The sequence below is a fragment of the Eleutherodactylus coqui genome, chromosome 3 (assembly GCF_035609145.1).
Source record: "Eleutherodactylus coqui strain aEleCoq1 chromosome 3, aEleCoq1.hap1, whole genome shotgun sequence".
NCBI classification, from domain to species: domain Eukaryota; kingdom Metazoa; phylum Chordata; class Amphibia; order Anura; family Eleutherodactylidae; genus Eleutherodactylus; species Eleutherodactylus coqui.
In genome coordinates this window covers 40,383,977-40,405,770 of record NC_089839.1, presented here as the reverse complement: position 1 = coordinate 40,405,770, position 21,794 = coordinate 40,383,977, and the positions used below count along the sequence as shown (strand labels likewise).

Genomic DNA, 21,794 nt, shown 5'->3' with positions numbered 1-21,794 from the left:
CATCTCGAACACGCTAATACTCGAACGAGTATCAAGCTCGGACGAGTACGTTCGCTCATCTCTAATTATAGCATAATCTGACGGGCAGTTTATCCAGCTACACCATAGGCATGGTTTAATAGGTAATCACCCATTGCAGCCCTGGGGGTGTTCAGAAAACCCCAAGCTGCCTTGGCAACTGAACAGCACTTTGAGATCTCATCGCAGGGTGTGTACAGAGTCGTTCGGGACCCCAGAATTCCAATTGGATCATTCAAATGCCACCACCAGAATTAAAAACAGCATTTCAAGGTTAACAGCCGCGATCAGCAATCATATTGATTGTGTCTGTCAATTGACAAAGACAGCCAGCACTTGCATTGTATTACCAATCCCGCTCCATACAACCCCTGATCACCCATGACTTAACTGTACATTCTGGGGCGTTAAAGGATTAAATAAAACACTTTGCCTAAAAAGCTCACGCATTTTATAGACTGCTTATGTATTCTATACATTGGCTGCTTTTCACACATTGCCTATGACATATGTATTTCAGTGCATGCTAAGCCCCAGGTGTGGAAGTCTCTGTGCCTTATATTACAGTGACATAGGATGTAAAAACAAAAGGTTAGCAATGACTCAGTCTAAGTAATGTAGCAATATCCCGCTTCTAATAAGATTTTAGTCTCTTTCCTCCGGTAGTACGAGTCTGTCTGCTGATTTCCCTCTGCAGTCCTGTCTGCTAATATACCAATCCCCCTGCGGTGTGTAGCTGAGAGTTAATTCAGGGACACATAGACTGACATTGGTTGTTATTTGTATAGCAGTTTTTCTTGTACTTTTTCATTATCTAGGCTTGTATGATGCTTTGCAGTGACCCTTGTCTTACAGCGCTGACATATAAAGTACAAGCTGTCCAGGCTCCCAGCATAGAGCAACTATTTTAAGTTCTGTCTCTGTCCAAATTCTAGTGCTCTCTTGCCCTCAGTACCTCTGGGCATGCTGTGGGCATTGTACAGATAAGTCTAGTTATGTCCCGAGTGAATAGCTGATACTGATAATATTCAGTATCTAGCATAAGTCTGTGGAAGCTACTGACTGTAAGACACAGGATTGTGCAGTGGTTTTCTCATAAATATCTCAATTTATAAATAGTTTTCTACTTCTATAGTGCTGATCATGTACGGAGGTCAGTGTTGGTAAAGGGAAAGTGTCGTCAGAAAAAGACATTGCGTAAATCAAGTTAAAAAAAAAATGTTGACATTTGTAAATCAAATTCTGAAAAAACAAATCCTGAAATCCTGCAGTTTTCACCACTAAGCCTAATACTAGTCTGATACTTCCTGTTCTATGGAAAGAACTTTTCAGAAGTTGTTTCGTTATCATCACAGGTAGGTAAATATATATATATATATATATATATATATATATATATATATATATATATATCACAGGATTCGCCATTCCCAATAGGTGATGGTGAAAGCTCACAGCCTCCACCTCCCTGCACAATGGGATTGCTTTCTTTCAGCCTAACATACTATTTCACTACTATGTTACTATGTTAGAATGCAAGGAGCCATCTGCAGTGTATTGTTTCTATGGTCCATGTGGCTGGTGTACAGATCAGCAGGTCTAAAACAGTTATTAGACTTAGTAGTCAGAGTGAAAACTGCAGGAAAAAAATATATGTAGAGAAGTGTAACATAAAAACTTGACTTAAACAATAGGTAACATTGGGGCATTCTTTACGTATAGAGGAAATAAGTTTTCTACACCAACATAGAATGGGGGTTCTTTACTGTAAGAGCAGTTAGACTATCATTCAGTTCTGTCTGAATGATAGTTGTTCCATATAGAGGTACCTTTAGTCTGACTCTCAGATTTGAATTTGGGAAGGAATTCCTCCCCTAAAATGAGGAAAATTGGCTACTCTCTAGTGGGGTCTTTTGGCTTCTTCTGGATCACCATTGCAGGATAATAGACTGAGCTGGATGGACATATGTCTTTTTGCAGCCTTACGTATTATATTACTATGTAAATTTCTTTTTCACAATCCATTTAAGTGTATCCAAGAATAGAAAAATTATATGTTTTTTTTTTTGTTTTCAGAAACAGTGCCACTCTTGTCCGTGGCCTTTGTCTGGTATTGCACCTTAGCCTCAGTTAATGCCGACAAAGCCTATAGTCAAATGATGCTGTTTCCAGCAAAAGATATGACATATTTTTGAAGGAGTTGTACAGTTCTAGAAAAGCATAGTTACTTTCTACTAGAAACAGCTCATTCACAGGTTTTGTGTGGTACTGCAGCTCAGCCCCATTAATTTTAATATAGCTGAGCTTGAATGTGTAGAGTAGTTTCTAGAAGAAAGTAGCCTAATTTTTCATATCCTGTCAGAGGCGTAACAGTGCAAAATCTCTCTCTCTCCCCCCTGCTCCCTCCCACTCCCCCCGCCCCCCCCCCCCCGCATTTTCTCAGACGAGTAAGCAGGTACTCGAAGAGACCGATGCTCTCTCGAGCATCAGCCTTAAACGAGCATGCTCGCTCATCTTTAACAGCCACCCCCAAAATGAAGAATGGAGGACTCTCCTTCTCTGGATTGCTGTGGAACTTCTACAAAACAAACTTTTACAGCACATTCTATGAATGTGACATGGATATTTGACATGGCGGCACTCCTTTGGTCTTCCTTCATGGTACTAATAATTCAAAAAGAATCATATCTACTCAATAAGCAATACATACCCCATGAAACTGTGAAATGGTACTTACCCTTTGACCAATTCAACGACAATGAAGTCATTTCCATCACCACTATTATAAAGAATGAGGCCGTCGGGAGATGTGGTCTTGAACTGGAAGAATAGGTGCATGGAGGTGTAGGCTTGTAGCGTGGCTAGAGCCACATAGCTGGCTTTGTTTTTAAATGTGACCGGATCTGCAATAATGTTTCTGAAACCAAAGCGGGCATTCAGTTCACAGTAATCTATGTCTCCATTCTTACACAAATCAATGTAGGCCATGCCATTGAATGACAAGCTCTGTAGATGGCCAATGAAATTGGAAGGCACAGCCGAAAGATAACGACGTTCGGTTATTATCCCGGTTTCAATGTTGTGGAACTCCAGTCTTGTGTGATCACCCGCCATTTGACCTTTGCAAAAAATATAAAAAGATTATGGTTAGATATACATAAGAGATCTGTACATCATGAAGCATTAAAGTGGTTGTACAGAACTTTTACTGTTGATAACCTACCCTTTAGAATAAGTCATCAATAGCTGAACGGCGGGGGTCTGTTGCTTAGGATTCTCACCCATCAGCTGTTTCCCAGACCACCATCAGTGAGGGCAGTGCTGTAAACTGCCCATATGGCAGTGGCCCAAATTGTTTCTGCAGGCACATCTCCCACTGAATTCAATGGCAACTGTGCCTGCAGTACCAACCCAAGCCACTGCAATGTTAACAGTGCTGTCTGCACTAAGAATGAACCTGGCCAACAGCTGATCGACAGGGATCCCAAATGACAGACCCTATGCTGATCAACTACTGATGACCTATCCTGATGCTAGACTAATCAACAGTAAAATTACCACTTTAAACATCACAAGGCTATAAAACAAGGGAACTCTCCTTAGACAGTGGTGGTGGTGAAAACTTTATTAACAGTGAATTGATTTACAGTAAATGACCACCTTTAAACACTGTTTTGCCTTTTTTAATTCAAAAAGATGCAAACATCTTACTGATTAGTTTCTTTATATATATATATATATATATATATATATATATATATATATATATATCTTTGTAGGTGTTGGAGTTCTGTTTTTCTGATGGACACAGAGCTAAAACAATCTGCATTCTTGTTGGGGCCACTAGAGGCATAACAGCTTACTGCATACAGTTTATACATTGAATTTTATAATTATACAGTACACAATAAGCTCCAGTGCTCCCCCTAGTGGTGGCTGTAGACAGTTTCCATTTTATCTGTATAAAATGGTAACTTCCATCTGTAGAAAACTGCATTTTTCTGCATTTCTACACGGAAGGTTTTGAGTTATGTGAAAGAAAACTTGATCTTTGACACTAAAGATATAATAAGTAATTAATTGATACAGAATGTTGGATCTACAAATGACATTGATAATCAAAAAGCTGAAAATTCACCCTTAGGTGCTTTCACACGGCGTACTTATTCCATATGAATGTAGCAGAATTTCGCAATTGTTAACATCACTGATGCATTGTGATAACTCAATTTACAGCATGGCAGTACATTGTAGTTATCATAATATGTTAAATCTCAAGTTATGGTTTGCTACATAGTATCATTCTGTCAGCATATTCTATCACTAACTAACAGAAGGTTTAGCTATGAGATTTTGGGAAGCTAATCCAAAGGTGGAAACCAATATAGCTACAATTCCTTTTGCCACTTATTTAAAATGGCCACCACAGCTAAAATGCAAATATCATTGGAAGAAACTGAATCATAATTATCAAACTTTAGCTACTCTATTTTTTGATTTACAACTATTTTGTCAACTTGATATGTTGGGTGGATTCATCCTTTCAGGGTCCCTCGAGACAAAAAGAACAATAGAAGTCTTACAAGGAAACTGGAAAAAACAACTTATTTGTGTGAACCGAGGGAACCGGGTGTAATGGTGAGTGGTCAATAGGTTGCACTCATACCCAGGCTTAGGACACTGTAGTGGTCCTATAAAAGGGTATATAAAGTACTATAGATGACCAATGGTAGCTCTGGAGGCCAAATTTTTTGAAAAAGGGCCCACGAGCTTTAAATGAGTTTTCTGGGACTGCAATATTGCTGATCTATTCTTAGGATAAATCATCAATATAAGATCAATGGGGGTCCAACTTCCAACAACCCTGCTGATCAATTGTTTGAAAGGAGTATGGTGCTTGGGTTCATTATATACCAGGCACAGTACTATACATTGCATAGCAGCTGTGCCTGCTATTCATGAAGCAGGTGGGTGATGGGTGGGAACTAAACCTGTTCAGTTCCCTGCATAGAGACGTTGTGCTCAGTTGTAAGGGGGAGCGTGGGGCTGTACCTCCCCCTTACATACCCCTTCTTTTTATGTTGTCAGTTCTTTGGCAACTGGACACATTCAGCAGCTCACTGCACTCCACCCACCACCTCTGGTGCTGGCCTGCTAACTACCCCAAGTACGAAAGTTGGTTCTTGGTTCCAGCCAAAATAATTTTATAAATACTGTAGGAGTGCTTCTAAAAACTGTTTCTGAAACATGTGCAAAATCAGAAGCAAGGCTTATGAGAAAATAATTATATTGCTTTTGCTACTGGTAGGAAAAACAAAAAGCATAAAAAAGGTAAAGATTCCTAAGATGAGACATGAATTCCATATAAAGTTCTTTTAAGCAAGGCCTTTCGGAAAACTCTGCCCAGCAGAAATTTATCAAACCGGCATATAAATAACCAGAAGACAGTTCAAGTTCTAATTCTCATCTTCTAAGACTTCTTGTAGATTTTGTTGAATCTTATCCAGCTTTGCTAGGTTTGCTATTAATTCCGCACAGATCGCATTGGCACAGATTTGCCAACTCCCCCCACCTTGTTCTACAGGCCACTGTTGGAAAGCGGTGTCTTTTGCACAGCCCCAATAGAAGAGCCGTTCATCCAAGTGTAGAATTCTTGACTGCATATTAAAGGTTGAGATCATCAAAAGGCTGAAACTGCATAGAGGAAAAGAAAACCATTCAGAGACCCAGCTTGCGGAAATCCCACTCTTCGAAGCAAGCTTCTGTAAACAATAATTCCTCCAGTCCGTTTTACGTTTTCAGAAACCTTCAATGAGTTCTAGATTTATGAGACACTAGAATGATTTTCTTCTCTTGTACCTGGAAATCTTGAGAATTTTCAGTTCTGGAGTTTGAGAGCCAGTGCTATATTCTTCAATATCCTTTGTCCTGTGTTGCACCAAGCCATCCAGTTCTAGAAAGTCTACAGTGAAATCAAGGGACAAAGACAAAGAACGCTCCCCTTTGTCGGAAGATTGATTTGGGCTGTTTCCAGTGCTAGCATTAACTAAATGGCTGCACACATATTTTAATAACTGGTAGATAGTATTTGGTGTCAACAATAACCCACATGTGAACCGGTTTCGGTAGAAATGACTAAATCATTTGGCACAAGTAGAGTAGTTTTTGTTTTCTTGATCACAGTTTCAGCAAAAACTAGAATGATGATCTTTGTGTCCTTCCCAAGAACCTTCGAATGGAAACAAAGGTTTCCTTGATACAAAATTTTTTTTGGCAATGCCCAAGTGAAACTTTTAACATCTCATCCTTGGGGATATCCTTAAACGGCTTATACAAAATGTGCATTTCCTTTTCAAATCTGTAGCTTGCAGATTTATTTTCTTTTCAAGCTTCCTCGTGTCGTTCTTCATGTCAAGGGTTAATGAAGAATCATGGACCTTTGGTCTTCATAGAGGTAATTTTTACCAGGTGGTATCAACTGCATGTGCATCACGAATCACAACTTGAGAACTAGGGTATGGATTAGTAACCTTATTTCTTATCAGACCCATTATCTTGTGTTAACCTGAAGGTTGTAAGTTCAATCCCCGCATGGTTTAGGTAGCCGGCTCAAGGTTGACTCAGCCTTCCATCCTTCCGAGGTTGGTAAAATGAGAACCCAGCTTGGTAGGGGGTAATAAATAAAGTTACTGAAAGCACTGCGGAATAAATTGAAGCTATACAAATAACAAGTTTTTTTTATCATTATTTATCTGTATCAGACCAAATGGAAGGCTTGAGATCTTTGTTTGGTGGCCTTTTGGGCTGTTCAGTGTCTCACACAGGCTCAATCATTATCACTATTACCCCAGCAGTCTGGAGTCTCTGCAGCTCCTCTGGACAGACCATCCTTCTTACTCCTCAACTTTTTCACCTCCATTGAGCACTACCAAACTGGATCTTCAGTGCCCTCATAGAACCGGACCCTATCCAGTGTCATTGCACCGGCAGACCCAGTGCCGGTGATTATGATAGTATAGTTATCAGAAAAAGAATGTAGGAATGTGAATGCTATGCAATTCTAGATGATACAAGTTTACATTTAGAAGAATAAACTACTTTAACCACAGAGTTCGATTTCATTGGATTCCTGCTGCGATCCTTACTTAGCATGGCCACCGTTGAAGGAGAGAAATTCGATTTGTGCTTTTTATTTTCTACAACAAATTGAGCTACTTGAGTGTTACAATTGAAGAGAGCTTTCTCTTATTTTGTATCTCCAAACAATAAAACATGAAAGATACGATCATGAAATCTGGAACTTTAGAGATTTTATCATCTGAAGGATAGAAATTCTGATTATTCTCTTCTAGTGAAATTCTTCATGCCTTTCACAAAAGCAATAAGCCAGGAGTAGTTACATTGCTGGTGGGTTGAAATGTAAAGAATATCTATCGTTTTAACAATAAAATAAAAAATCCCTCCTAAGGCTGCTGTAGTTGTATGAGCTGCATATTATCTGTCCTTTCTTCTCAACTCTTGGTTTCTGCAAATATTTATTTTCACTCCATGCTTGGTGAGCGGGCAGGCTGTTCTTGTTATGATGCAAGAGCTGCGATGTGTGGCTCAGAGTCAATCAGATGTTTCCTCCTAGTTGCTCCCGCTCCCCTCTCACAGCATTCAATCACAGAAGGAATGGTGCTGCATTTGCATATCCCTACATTCCCTCCCTGATCTTTATTTACTATCTTAAGCTACATATTTTTTGGGAGGACTGAAACAACGTCTGAAATTACTCTCCCCCTTCCTGCCCACCCCCTGCCTCTTCAGACCCCATCAACAGTGCAGGATGTGTGAAGCACTGACATAACTATAAGGGATGCAGTTGCACCCAGGCCTAGGAGCCTTAGGGGTCCCATAAGGTCTCTCTTCTCCATATAGGGAGCCCAGTACTAGGAATAAAGCATTATACTTGGGGGCCCTGTTACAGGTTTTGCATTTGGGTCCAGAAGCTTCAAGTTATGCATCTGCGCAGAGGGGTTAAGAGAAGTTGGGGGGCCACAAGATAAACTTTTGCACCGGGTCCCATGAGCCTTTAGCAACGCCCCTAGTGTGCAAGAAATGGATGTTACAGTTTTGCATTATTTGAGCTTGTTGTATTTAAGCAGCTGTAGCTTCAGTTCTGTCAGGGCTACTGACATGCTTTTGGTGTCATTTTAAAGCTAAGATTTAACGCAAGTCGTTGGCCTTACAGAACCGGAGCTACATCCGTTTAAATTGGGGTAAGTACTGAATTTACAGTTGTACTTTCCAGTCAGTGTGCAAAGGAGAAAGGAAGGGGAGACCAGCCCACAGAAGAGAACATCTGTGTTTCTCCTGTATCTGCCTGCCCCATGGGAAAGGTAACATAAATTCTTGTTCGTGTTACCACCCCCTTCCATCAATCAGAGAGCATATCTGCTCTCTGATTGTCACATATGGGTTCTTTTTTTATCCTAAAAAAGGAGTCAAATGATGAGGACTTCCTCATCTAATCCCTCCTCTACATAGTTTTACATAATCATTGCAGCAGTTATTGCTGGCCATATCATCTAAATGTTTTTACAGAAAAAACTTCTAAAACTTTTTTCTCCCTTACACAAGGCTTTAACCATTGAAAAAATAAAAAGAACAAAATAAAAAACTGCACATAATTGGTATCATCACATCTATAACAACTTGAGATGAGCGAGCACGCTCATTTAAGGCTGATGCTCAAGCGAGCATCTGTCTTTTCGAGTAACTGATTACTCGTCCGAGCACCATGTGGGGGGCAACGGGGAGTGAGAGAGATCTCTCTTCCCCCTCCCCCGCTCCCCACCACCCCACCGCATGGTGCTCGGATGAGTAATCAGTTACCCGAAAAGACAGATGCTCGCTCGAGCATCAGCCTTAAACGAGCGTGCTCACTTATCTCTGATAACAACTAGAGTTGAGCGAACGTACTCTGCCGAGCTTGATGCTCGTTCGAGGATTAGCGTACTCGATGGTGCTCGTCACTCGGACGCGCATCAAGCCATGTTCGACAGTGCCCCAGTTTTTGGCTCCTCCCCACTGTGACGTGCCTGTTTTGGCCCCTCACCGCCGCGACGCAGCGCACGTCATTGGCAAATTTTTTGTCTGGCAGGCAGGGGGAGAGAGAGAGAGACGAACCTAGGGGAACAAAAAGCTCGGCACCCGGCGTCCCACATACAAAAATGCTCGAGTCTCCCATTGTAGTCAATGAGGTTCATTACTCGAGTAGAGCTCTCGAATTTTACGAAAAGCTCGACTCGAATAACGCGGACTCGAGCATTTGGGTGCTCGCTCATCTTTAATAACAACCCATATTACATTATTATTCCAGCACAGTAAATTCTATTAAAAATCCTGTTTATCTCTTCTACAAAAAAACTAAAAAGTTATATATACACCTCAAAATGTTACTAATACAAGGTACAAGTTGTCCTACAATAAACAAGCCTGGTACAGCTCTGCCGACTGAAAAATACAAATGCTTGGAATGTGCTGACACACAAAGTCTTTTTTTTTTTTTTTAAATAACACATTTGGTGTTGTCAAAATCCTAATGACCCCTAGAATAGAGTTAACATAATATTTATACCACACTGTGAACGCCTTAAAAACAAATCCCAAAACATCTCGGTGAAATTGCTTTTTTTTTCATTGCCCCCAAACCAAAAAAAAATGACCAAAAGTTATCAAATACATTATATATACCCGAAATTGGTTTCTATAAAAATACTAGAACTCAACATACAAGGTGTCATACAACTACAATGACAAATAAAAAGTTATGACTGCTGGAATACAAAGGGGGGGGGGGCAATAATTTACTGTTTCTTAAGACTAAAACGACTTATGTCACTAAGGGGTTAAAAATGCACTTAAAGCGACTGCGTTCTGCATCGAATATATTTACATAAGTTCAAAATCTACACTATATGACATTTTCGGGAGGGTTTTTCCAATTTAACGGAATTGTTGAGGGATTAAGTGGATTGTCCCCCAAAACATAATTAGGATAGGGGATAAGTATCTGATCAGTGGGGGTCCAACTGATGGAATCCCCACCCATTACTTGTACGGGATCTTGAAGGTCTCGGAATGAATGTCGAATGGGTGCAATATTTGGTTAGTGCTTGTATTCCTTTATATCCGGCAGTCTCATTGAGATTACGGGAGCAGTGGTGGTCATGTGTGACCACCACACCGTTCATTCAAGGGCCTTTGGTGCCCTCATTCACCTGGACAGTGGGGGTCCTAGCAGTCAAGCCCCCAGTGTTCAGACACTTCTCTCCTTTCTTGTGGATAGGGGATGTTTCTTTCATGCAACAGCATTTCAACTAATATATTCTATCTGTCTCACCATCTGTCCGTCCATCGATAGCTTCGTTTCAGTTTTATTTCCTACAATATCAATGAAGATGGAAGCTATCTTGGTGGTGTTTTCATTAGTGGAGATTGTTAATTAAACCTGTGATCAGCAGCTTAGTTTATGAAGCTTATGTTACTTTCTCCCTACTTTCTTGCTTTTAATTTGCAGCCTGCAGTATGCAGGTGCCACCAGTAGATGTCTCTGTTTCATTTGCTATTAAAAAAAACAGCTGATGACAAAACGTTCTATGTACATCTCTGACTATAGTGCCACCTGCTGGTAAAATAAAAAAATGCAATTTTCAAAATGTAATTTGCAGTAGTGACATTTAGCAAATTAATTCTGTCTTGGAAATACATGCAGTCGATGTATAACGTAAGCAGAAGAGTCATATGCAAAGCGGGCTATAATGGCATACATGCCTGTACTGACTGACGTCTAAAAAAAAGGGAGGTGGATTAAAACGCCACTAATTATCGAGCGACTATAGAAATATCTACTAGGAAGTATTTACAGTCATGTTTAGTAAAGATGTTTCTTTTTAGATATCCCAAAACATAAAACTGATAAAATCAAAATGCAGACGTGGAGTTTGCATTAATTGGGGGAGATTCACAGGCTGGGGGCTTATTCACATAACCGTATTTGCGCAGTTATTTCCCGTGTAAAAAAAAAATTGTCCGTCAAGCGCGACCCTGCGAATCGTTGGATTTCCTTGGGTTCATTCAGATGACCAATTTTTTAAAGTAATCCCACTGAAAAAATAGCACATGCGTTATTGGTCGACGGCTTTATACGTCGCGTGAAAAGATAGGTCTTTTGTCGTGATACGTAGCAAGCTCTATGGCAGCAGGAAAAAGGGGGGGGGGGTAATTACCTCGTGTACAATGCTGGGAAAAGAGGACAGCTCGCCCTAATTACCATGTTTCCCCGAAAATAAGACAGTGTCTTATATTAATTTTTGTTCAAAAAGGTTTCACTTTTTTACATGTATAGCTGCCTGGACACTATTTAAATTAACTTTTTAAATTAACTGTTAGCAGGGCTTAATTTTGGAGTAGGGCTTATATTTCAAGCATCCTCAAAAAGCCAGAAAAATCATTTTGCATCCTCAAAAATCATGCTATGTCTTATTTTCAGGGTATGTCTTATTTTCAGGGAAACAGGGTAGTCATTAATTAACTCCGAGCAGTTTCTTCGGATCGTTGCTTGCCATCGCTTCTGCAGGTTTTTTTTAACATTCATGCAGCAGCGGCCCGTGTGAATGGCTAAAAATAAGCGAATAAGGATCGGGACTTGATTGCGTCAAAGCTTCCCTCATGCGATTAAATGGTGCGTACGTAAAAACATATTCGGTCATGTGAAGGAGGCCTGAGTGACACTATTATAATTTGGACATTTGCAGTATATTATGTTGTGACTTTTTTTTAAAGGGAAGCCGTCATCAACTGTAAGCAGCATAAACTAAGACTATTGCCATACCCGCCCGCTCCTCTGGTACCTCTGCAGTAAATGTGGTTCAGTGATTAGCACTGGCAGCATTGGCATCCCAGGTTCAAATCTCATCAAGAACAGCATTGGCATGGACTTTAAAAAACTCCATCCAAATGTTGTCCTTTGAACAGATCTGATCCTAGAACTGCAACGCTGCAGTGCTAACAACTGAGCCACCACACTTATCCATTCTGCTCCCGAGGGCGAAAAGAACAAGACTATAAAAAAAGAAGTGAATATAAAATTTCCAACTGCTGTGTATGACATTTTTATGTCTCTCTGAAAACTAATTTTCCACGATTTTTACTAAAAATTGGGTCGGAAAGACCTGAGCCAATTTTGCAAAGGCCGGCACGATTTTATAGTCACGATGATGAGCAACGAAAGTCAATGAATGATTTCAAGATCAGCTAAAATGATAATGTATGATGACATCATCGTCCTCTGCGCCCCCTCCGATTAGTCAGATGACTAGCCACCATGCACAGGTCTCGCCGCGCTTCAGAAGGCAAACTCATTAAACTCCATATTGTGGATCTGGCTTGACGTTGGATAGTTTACTGGCCGGTGTCTTGGGATCGCTGATGCATTCAGGTGTATCAAAAGCAATGTACAGCATGTTCATTACTCCAGCTCTTCCACCAGTGTCCGGCATATTTGTTCTCTCTTCTTGCTCTCTCCTGACAGTTTCCATTTATTAGTACGGTTCAGTATGTAGAAAACATAACTGTCTCCTTCTTGCTCATGAACTCTGCTGACTTATGGCTGACACTTTTTAAAGAGAAGCTGTCAGGTCCCCACAGGACCGTAGACTAAGTTATGGTTCTGTTTGGGGAAGTGATGGGGAGCCGCGGGATGGATTTTTTATACTCACCCACTCTCCCAATCCCATGCTGTCCCCCGCTGCTGAAGATCGCTCCCCGCATGGAAATGGGACTCTTTTCAGATAGTCATGCATGTGTTCTAGCATCAAGTTACAAGGAAAACTGAAGAGAAAGTCCCAGTTTCTAGCGGTGCGCAATCTTCAGCAGTAGGTACCGCAGGAACCGTGGAGAGGCAAAAATACATGGGCTTATGCGCAATTGTGCTCACCACTACGGAGTATAGTTGCACAAGATTTTTTTCTCCTTTCTTGGGCTGTTCAAACAGTTTGAAGAAAACAGCGGGAAGAGAGATCCTGCCCGATCAATAGGTCTTTGTAATGTTAGAAATGCATCGGATGGGGCGGAGCCTGACCTCCGAGCTTAATGGCTGCCTGAGCATTGAGCTCTGCCTATGAGGCGCCCTTCTAAAGCCCTTTTCAGCTGCTATCAGAAGCGGACATGCAGAGGAAGACAAAGGAGAGGAACAGCGATCAGCTGTGCACACCCCGGTCTCATAAAAATCAAACGGGGATGCAGAAGTACCTCAAGGACCGCAGCTTCCGCTCCCCGCACCCAGCGGTCAAGATGGCGCCGATCCATGAGGCTGCAGCAGCTCACAGTAAGGAGGGGGAGGGAGAGCTGTCCTCCGATGAGGAGGACAGTGAAGCAATCTCTAAAGGCTTCATGAAGCAGCTCATTACAAGTGCCCTGCGCCCTGTCATGACTGAGCTGGCCGACATTAAGGAGGACATTAAGCACATAGGGAGGAGGGTGGAGGAGTTAGAGGGGTCCTCAGCCAACATCTCCTCTCATGCACTGGCTATGGCACAAGCCCTCAAAGATCAGCATGAGCATATTAATAGAGTTTTGATTTCCCAAGAAGATCTGGAAAATCGCAACAGACGGTCTAAGATCAGGATAAAGGGGGTCCCTGAAACCTTTGCCACGGAGTCCCTCTTTAAGGTTGGGGCAGAGATCTTCAGTTCGTTGCTGGGAGGAGAAGCTTCAGCTCCTATTAATATAGAGCGTATTCACAGAGCGCTCAGACCCCCGCCCTCAGCTGCTGATCCCCCTAGGGACATTATTTGCAAGCTTCTGAGCTTTCAAGATGCGATTGCAATCCTTAAAGCTGCCAGATCTCACCGGGACCTGAGGTACAACGATCACCCTATACAGATCTACCAAGATCTTTCTCCCTCCACCCTATACAAGCGACGTCTCCTCCGCCCCCTCCTGGAGGCGCTCCGAGCTAAGGATATTAAGTACTCTTGGTTATTCCCCTTTGGCCTGGGGATATCCGTGAATGGTCGCAGGCTTACTATTCGCTCCCCCGAAGACCTCGAGAATGCCTGGACTTATCTTAATATTGAGCCGATTGAACTGCCTTGCTGGCTCCCCCTACCGGAGTTCCCCAAACTTCCAAATTTGCCATTATCTGAAGCATGGCAACAGGCGGGAAACCCGAAGTCCCCTAGGGGGAAGAGGAAGAAGGCGAAGGAGGCTAATAGTCACCCAGACACTTAATGCAAGAGACTTTTGTGTTCTCCTCTTGTTCTACCTCGGTTTTGGCGTTAAACCCCGGGGAAAATGGCACTTAAGTACCCCGCTCAGATGGTTTTTATGAGATGCCCTCCCTGAGTGACGCAACTCATTCGCGCAGTTCAGTTCCCATGCTGCAAAAGCTCAGGTTGAATCTGATATTCTTACTGTGCACTACGTTATTCTTATTGCATATTTGTTCATTAATATTCCTTTATTCAGTAGGCTCCTCGCTAGTCAAGAGCCCCTCGGTTGTATCCCTTTTGTTTTTCTCTCAGTGTCCCACTTTTGCTGGGGCGGGGATGGGCGCCCTACAGCACAGGCTGTACTAAGTTGTCTGGCCTATTTGTTTTTTAGACCAGACAACCTGCCGTATCCCACAGTTAGCTTATTGTCTGCCCTAGCGGGTTTTACCAAACTCCTTTAAGTAATATAGTGTTATTGTTTGTCTTCCCCCATCCCTCTGTGCTCTCCTCCCCTAAGTTCCCTCCTGTTTCCTCCCCATCCCCCCCAATCCTAATTCACTGCGCCAATAGAGGTGGTCTACGAAGCTGTGTTCTAATATTTAACGACTGTGTTCTCTCTCCTGACACCCGTAGTGACATATCCACAAACCGCTCTCATCAATATGACGGACTCTCTTCGGCTTACTACCTTCAATGTTAGAGGCCTTAATTCCCTGAAGAAGAGGCACCACATCTCGCTGCTCTTGAGGAGGTACGGTACAAAAATAGCTTTTTTACAGGAGACCAATTTCAGGGGAAATAGGTGCATATCCCTCCCCGGTAAGCAATTCCCACAGGGCTACCATAGTTCTCACCCGACATCGGCGTCCAAAGGTGTCTCGACTTTAATTCACAGGTCCATCATTTTTTCCTGCGAGGCCCAGTTTTCGGACGAGGAAGGAAGGGTCTTATTCCTGAGAGGGACTCTACAGGGCAACAAGGTGACTTTAGCGAACCTTTACGCCCCCAATAAAGGACAGGTCCCGTGGCTGATTAAACAGTTAGAAATACTAAAATAGTTTGCCTCTGGTCCGATCCTGTTGGGTGGAGATTTAAATCTCACTCTTTGCCCCCTTTTGGATTCCTCGACGAGAAAATCACAAATATCACAGTCCGGATTGAAGAGGCTGAACAGAGAACTTTCTGACATGGGTCTGGTAGACGCCTGGCGTTACATATACCCGTCAGTTAAAGACTATACATATTTCTCTACAGTTCACTCCTCCTTTCAACGCCTAGACTGCGTATTTATTTCCGCCTCGTTCCTAGAATTGGTAGAGAGCGCCGCTATAGATCCGATCACAATTTCGGATCATGCCCCTCTTCATACCAATTTAAAACTGGTTACCGCCTCGCCACATGAGTGGCAGTGGAAACTGAACCCTTCACTTCTCGACAATGAAAAAGACAGGGAACAACTAAAAATAGCCATTGAGGAGTATTTTTCTCTTAACAAAAACACTGAGACGCCCACGCCAATAATTTGGGAAGCCCATAAGGCATTTGCAAGAGGCCTTTTGATCGCCCTGGGATCAAGGGTTAAGCGGGCCCAACAGAAAGTGATTGACGGGATGCTAAAACAAATCGCCTGACTTGAGCAAGCAACGAAGCTTTCACAGAGTAAGTCCACATTAGATGATTTAACTTCCCTTAGGAAAGAGCTTAAACTTTATTTGGAGAGCAAATACAATAAAAAGCACTTATACCTCAAACACACGGTCTATGCCCAGGGAAATAGGGGTAGTAAATTCACCTCTGCGCTTATTAAAAAAGCGCGTACCAGAAATCTCATCAACTCTATTAAAACCAACTCTGGCCATTCTGTCACCTCCTCCAGGGAGATAGCTAACGAGTTCCAGTCGTTTTATTCACGTCTTTATAATATACAGGACGCCCTCTCGCCCAATGAAGTACTTGAAGCTCGGTCTCGTACTGAGGCCTTCTTGAAGGACTTAGACTTGCCCAAGCTAGAAGAAAAAGAGGCAGCTGCCCTAATCTCCCCAGTTACCGCTCAGGAAGTGGACGATCTTCTTGCTTCGTTCCCTCCGGGAAAGAGTCCAGGCCCAGATGGCCTCCCTCTTATTTATTTCAAAACATTCAAATCTCTCCTGACCCCACAGTTAGTGGATTTATGTAATTCTTTACTACCTGGAACCCCCCTCCCAAAGCAGGCCCAAGAAGCCCATATTACCCTGATTCACAAGGATAAGAAGGACCCGGAAGACTGCGGAAGCTATAGGCCTATTTGGCTGATCAACTTTGATATGAAGTTGTGGGCTAAACTTTTAGCAAAACGGATTGAAAAACTTGTCCCCCCCTTTGATAGATTCGGAGCAAACCGGGTTCGTCAAAGGCAGAGAGGGGAAGGATAATTGTATCAGGTTGCTACATGCTGCAAGATATGCTCAAAAACGGAATATCCCTTTAGCTTTTGTTAGTTCGGATGTGGAAAAAGCTTTCGACCGGGTCAACTGGTCCTACATGAAACATATCCTTTCTCACTTTAATTTCCCCCCCCCCCCGCCTTTATATCAGCCATATTTTCGTTATACGCCGCGCCACATGCTAGGCTAAAAATAAATAACATCCTGTCGTCCCCCCCCCCCTTGATATAAAAAATAAAACACGGCAAGGCTGCCCGCTGTCGCCGGTTCTGTTCATTCTCTCAATGGAACCTCTTCTGCAAAAGATTAGGAAGGACTCAGAGATTCAGGGATTAAGGGTCGGTGAGGCGGTCCTGTCAACTGCAGCATATGCAGATGACATTATCTTTTTGGTCACGAACCCTGAGAGGGGGCTGCCTCGGCTCGCCACCCTTATGGAAGAGTTTGGCGTCATTTCTAATTTCAAAATAAATTACTCCAAGTCCACGGTTCTAAACATCTCCATTCCGCTAGCTCACTTTAAAGAATTGATGAGTAATTCACCTTTCTCCTGGTCAAATTCCGGCATAGATTTTTTGGGTATTAAATTTACAAAGAAAGCAGAAGCTCTGTACACCGTTAATTTTATCCCCCTACTCACCAAGATTAAAAGTCTGCTCCGCTCTTACGATCTCCCTTTGATATCTTGGCTGGGGAGGAAGAACATTCTGAAGTCTTATGTTCTTCCGATAATCCTGTACAATTTCCGTATGCACCCTATTTACATTCCGGGCACCTTCTTTAGGGCATTGAGAGATGCCTTCTCGAAGTTTGTGTGGAGAGGGAAAAGGCCTAGACTTCCTCACTGTTTATTAGCAAGGAGGAGGGGTGAGGGTGGAGTAGACTTGCCCTGCCCCAGGGAATATTATTTGGCCACTCAGCTCAGTCAATGGATGGAAATGGTTTCACCGTCTAAAGACCCCCTGATCTTTATGTTAGCCAAAGGATCATATGGTCCTACCATTCTACAAGATCTATGGTTCCCCATAGTGAAGGTCCGAAGTGGAGGTATGCGCAACCCACTGCTTAGAGGGACTTTCGAGACCTGGAATAAATTTAGAGACTCCCTAGCTCCTTGCCCATCGCCTCTCACTCCAATGTGCACGTTATACAGAACTCTGGGGCTTAGGTTGGACGCTTGTTCAATCAGTGCTTGGCTGTTATTTAAAAATAAGACTATCTTGGAAGTCCATTCTATGGCCCACGAACCTACCTCTACAATAATTGCGGAGCTGCTCCCTAACCACAACCTCTCATTCCTTGCCCTAGCTCACGTAAACAAAACAATCGCGGACTTTCTGAAGATTCATGAAGCTCCCCGTCCGCTAACCATTTTCGAGTCTACATTAGCTGCAAAAAACCCTAGCAATAGGAAGATGTCGACGATTCGAAAACAATTCATTGCTCCTGCTACTCTGTCAAATCCCACTTTTATCACTTCCTGGGAAAAGGAGCTGGGGATCTCTCTCACTCCTAGCAAAACGCGGCTCATGCTGAGAACAGCATATGGGTTTTCCCCTTGTGTCACCTCACAGGAGTTGCACTACAAGTTATTGGTGAGGTGGTATAGAACCCCTCAATGGTTACATGATCACAAACTGGCCTCGCAGGATAAGTGTTGGAGGTGCGATTCGCATACTGGGTCGTTCTTCCATATCTGGTGGGAATGCCCTTCTCTGAGACCTTTCTGGAATGATGTCGGTTCTGTGTTGAAAAAGTTATCTCCGGGTCTGGACCTCTCCCCTGAGGTGGTTCTCCTTTGGAAACCTACAGCGACTTTTCATCCCCTAAAACATAAATTAATTGCGTTTCTCATTGACGTTGCGAAATTCCTCATCCCACTTAAGTGGCGTCAGCAAGACCCCCCCACTATTTGTATGTGGAGAGACAAAGTGGATCTTCTCATGAATTTAGAAGAACTCTCTAGTTGGACGAGTGGTTCACATGAGATGTTCCACAAAATCTGGTACCCCTGCAGGTTAATCAGAGGCGAGATAGAGTAAAATGCGGTGGGTGAGCCTCTTCTCCGGCTAAAGAAACGGAATTGCGCTATGGCTGCCCTACTCCGTGGTTGAGGGACTCAACTCTGGCGCATACGTGCGTATGTCCTAACTAACACAGTCTGGAATTGTGTACGCAGCATCCCCTGGCTCTATCCGGGTGAGGCTTTCTCCCCACCTTTGAGCAGTACAATTAACAACCCCCCCCCCCCGCCCCCTTCCAATCCCCTCCCTCCTTTCCCCCCCCCTGTCTGTCTTGTCTACAATTTAGGTCGTTATTACTGTGTTCTTGGTTGACCTTGTACCGGGATTCTCCCAAGGAAGATGTTAGCCTAAACAGCATATAGTTATGTGTTGGTTGGCCGGTAGGATGGGGAGACTTCGGTATTATGATATGAGTATGGACTTGATGTATATTGTCAATACTTGTACCTTTGTCTGCCCTACTTGACGGTTTTTGTTTGTCATATATACAAAAACTTTTCAATAAAAATTGATTTAAAAAAAGAAAAAAAAAAAGAAATGCATCGGATGAAAATCGGAAGTTTGTCCTTTGCAATCAAAAGGAGGCTCCATAGGGAAATATGGGAGATAAAAAATCGCACATCGTAGAAGGATAGTGCATGTCACGATTTTTTTCTCACGATATCGCAAGAGTGAAAACATTGCACATGTGTAGGAATGGGTTTCATGATTCTACATTTTTACTCTCGCATCAGACAAAAATCATGCGATTTTATAGCCCGTGTGAAATCATCCTAACCTAGTTTACAGTGCTGTGGGGAGGTGACAGGCTCACTTTAAGGGATTTTATGAATGTTGTGGTTTTATATATTTTTCTTGTGCTGCAAAAATTATTTTTTCCAGCGTTTTTTTTTTATTCTGTGTATGTGACATTTAGGGACCATTTACCCGGCCGCAGGCATTTTATGTGCTCCCGCCGGTGCCATAGGAATGCCTGAACGGCAAAGGGGCCGGCGCATATACGTTGAAGCCCCAATACCGTGGGGCCTGAAGAGACATTCGCTCTTCCCTCCCCCTCATCGGCTCACCTCCTCTCCCCTCCGTCCGTTTGCAATGGGAAGGGGTTGACCAGGTCAAAGCTAAGCTCCTGCCCCCCCTTATCCCCGTCCCTTGTCCACAGCCACGCCTGGCCGATATACACTGCACCTCTGATGCATTGGTCACTGGGGGCAAGTAAAGTCCAAAATGTTATGTGCAACTCTTCACTGTTAGGACTTTAAAACATAACCTTTAATAAAGCAATTCAATTTAAAATAGTACTCACAAAGACTGACACACATAATACATAAAGAAAAATATTAATAACTCTGGAAGTGTATCTCAGACGGTTCTTGAAAATGTAGATGCCATATATCGTGCTTTCTAGGTATAGTGCGATGCCTTAACTGGTATCTATTCGAGGCAATGAATAACCATTTCAGGGTGATAATACACCCCCACAACGGTAGTATCTACAGTCTTGGGAAACTGATAGTGCCCAAGACCGAGATTATTTGTGCTTGGTATTAGCACCAAGAAGGCTTAATCAATATCTGGTCCTTGGTCCGACGCGTTTCGCTCAACTTGAGCTCCTCAGGGACCTCTTGTGAATATTTAATATGCCTCTCAGGATCTTAACAGCAATTGCATAATAACCAAATAGTGAGCATTCAGTTGGTCGCAGGTAAATATATATCTTGCAGATCAGATGTTATCTGCAATGAAGTATATAATACCTCTTAATATGGTAAAGAAAATTTAAAAAAAAAAAAAATTTCTTTAAAAAAAATTTTTTTCTGAAAAGTTCAGAGTAAGCCATGTATCAGAGTCTCGCTTTGTGCATGAGACAGTGCTGCATGGACTTTACACACCCATGCCTTGCATCTACCTTGATAGCTTGCTGGCCCCTATATATTTACTAATTCCTATCTACCAGTGGTAACGATGTTGCCTAATAGTTTTTAGGTCACACACTGGAGAATTTCTAAGTACTATCTCTCTCCGCTAATTAGATTCTATTAGTGCCTTATTCCTAATGCTTCTCTGATTACAAGATAGCCTAAAGTATCGCACTAAGTAGCAGGTAGATCAGTAAAACAAAAAAGGATAGAGCAACAGCAAGCCAACCACCCTGATGGTGAGTAACTAGAAAGCACGATATATGGCATCTACATTTTCAAGAACCCTCTGAGATACACTTCCAGAGTTATTAATATTTTTCTTTATGTATTATGTGTGTCAGTCTTTGTGAGTACTATTTTAAATTTTAATTGCTTTATTAAAGGTTATGTTTTAAAGTCCTAACAGTGAAGATCTGATGCATTGGCTAACAATGCATCAGTGCACAAACTCCCCCTTCTCTCGCCGTTTGGAATGAGAGGGGGCGGGGTGTAGCTAAGCACCTCCCGCTCCACCCCCTCCTATTGCTGGCTGTGGGTAACTGGCGGGGAGGGGGTGGGAGCTTAGCTTCGCCCCTGGCCCACCGCCTCCCATTGCAAACGGCCGGAGGGGAGGAGAGAGGAGGTGAGCTGGCAAGGGGGAGGGAAGGGGAAATATCTCCCCAGGCCCCAGAGCATTGTAGCCTCTACGTATATGCACCCGGTCCTTTGCCTTTCAGCAATTTTTACGGCACTGGGGGGTGCACGTAAAACGCCTACGGCCGTGTACTTAGGCTCTTAGGCCGGCTTTACATGGGCATAAATGTATTTACGTGTGCCTTTGCACTGTGTAATTTGTGTGATGGGTGTTGCACTTTTGCGCGCATCTGTGCGTATTTTACAGTATTTTTTGCACACGTATGTCCTGTGTATTCACGTGCACAAAAAACATGCATACTCTCTTTGATTTCAGCAGCCAATTAAGTTTAAAAAGGGTAATTGGGGCGTAATATGCACAATATATTCATATAAATAAGCCCTTATGTGCATCTGTTTCATAGACTGCCTGTTTACACGAGCCGACTGTTTTTCGGTTTTTATGCCTGCATAAAAGGAATAACGCACAATAAGAGAATGAATTATCATTCGTTGTTCAATCATTATCCTGTTTACACT

At 42.7% G+C, this 21,794-nt stretch overlaps 1 protein-coding gene and 1 pseudogene across 1 annotated transcript in view; both read right to left on the bottom strand.

The window, feature by feature from the left end:
• Positions 1 to 21,794, bottom strand: part of NRXN1 (neurexin 1) — a 1,562,703-nt gene that overhangs the window by 745,791 nt on the left and 795,118 nt on the right. Inside the window, exon 14 of the mRNA XM_066595516.1 lies at positions 2,756 to 3,137. Within this exon, the coding sequence (XP_066451613.1) occupies positions 2,756 to 3,137 (382 nt within the window). The remainder of the gene's footprint in view (positions 1 to 2,755; positions 3,138 to 21,794) is intronic.
• LOC136619663 (GRAM domain-containing protein 2B-like) lies at positions 5,475 to 6,363 on the bottom strand (annotated as a pseudogene).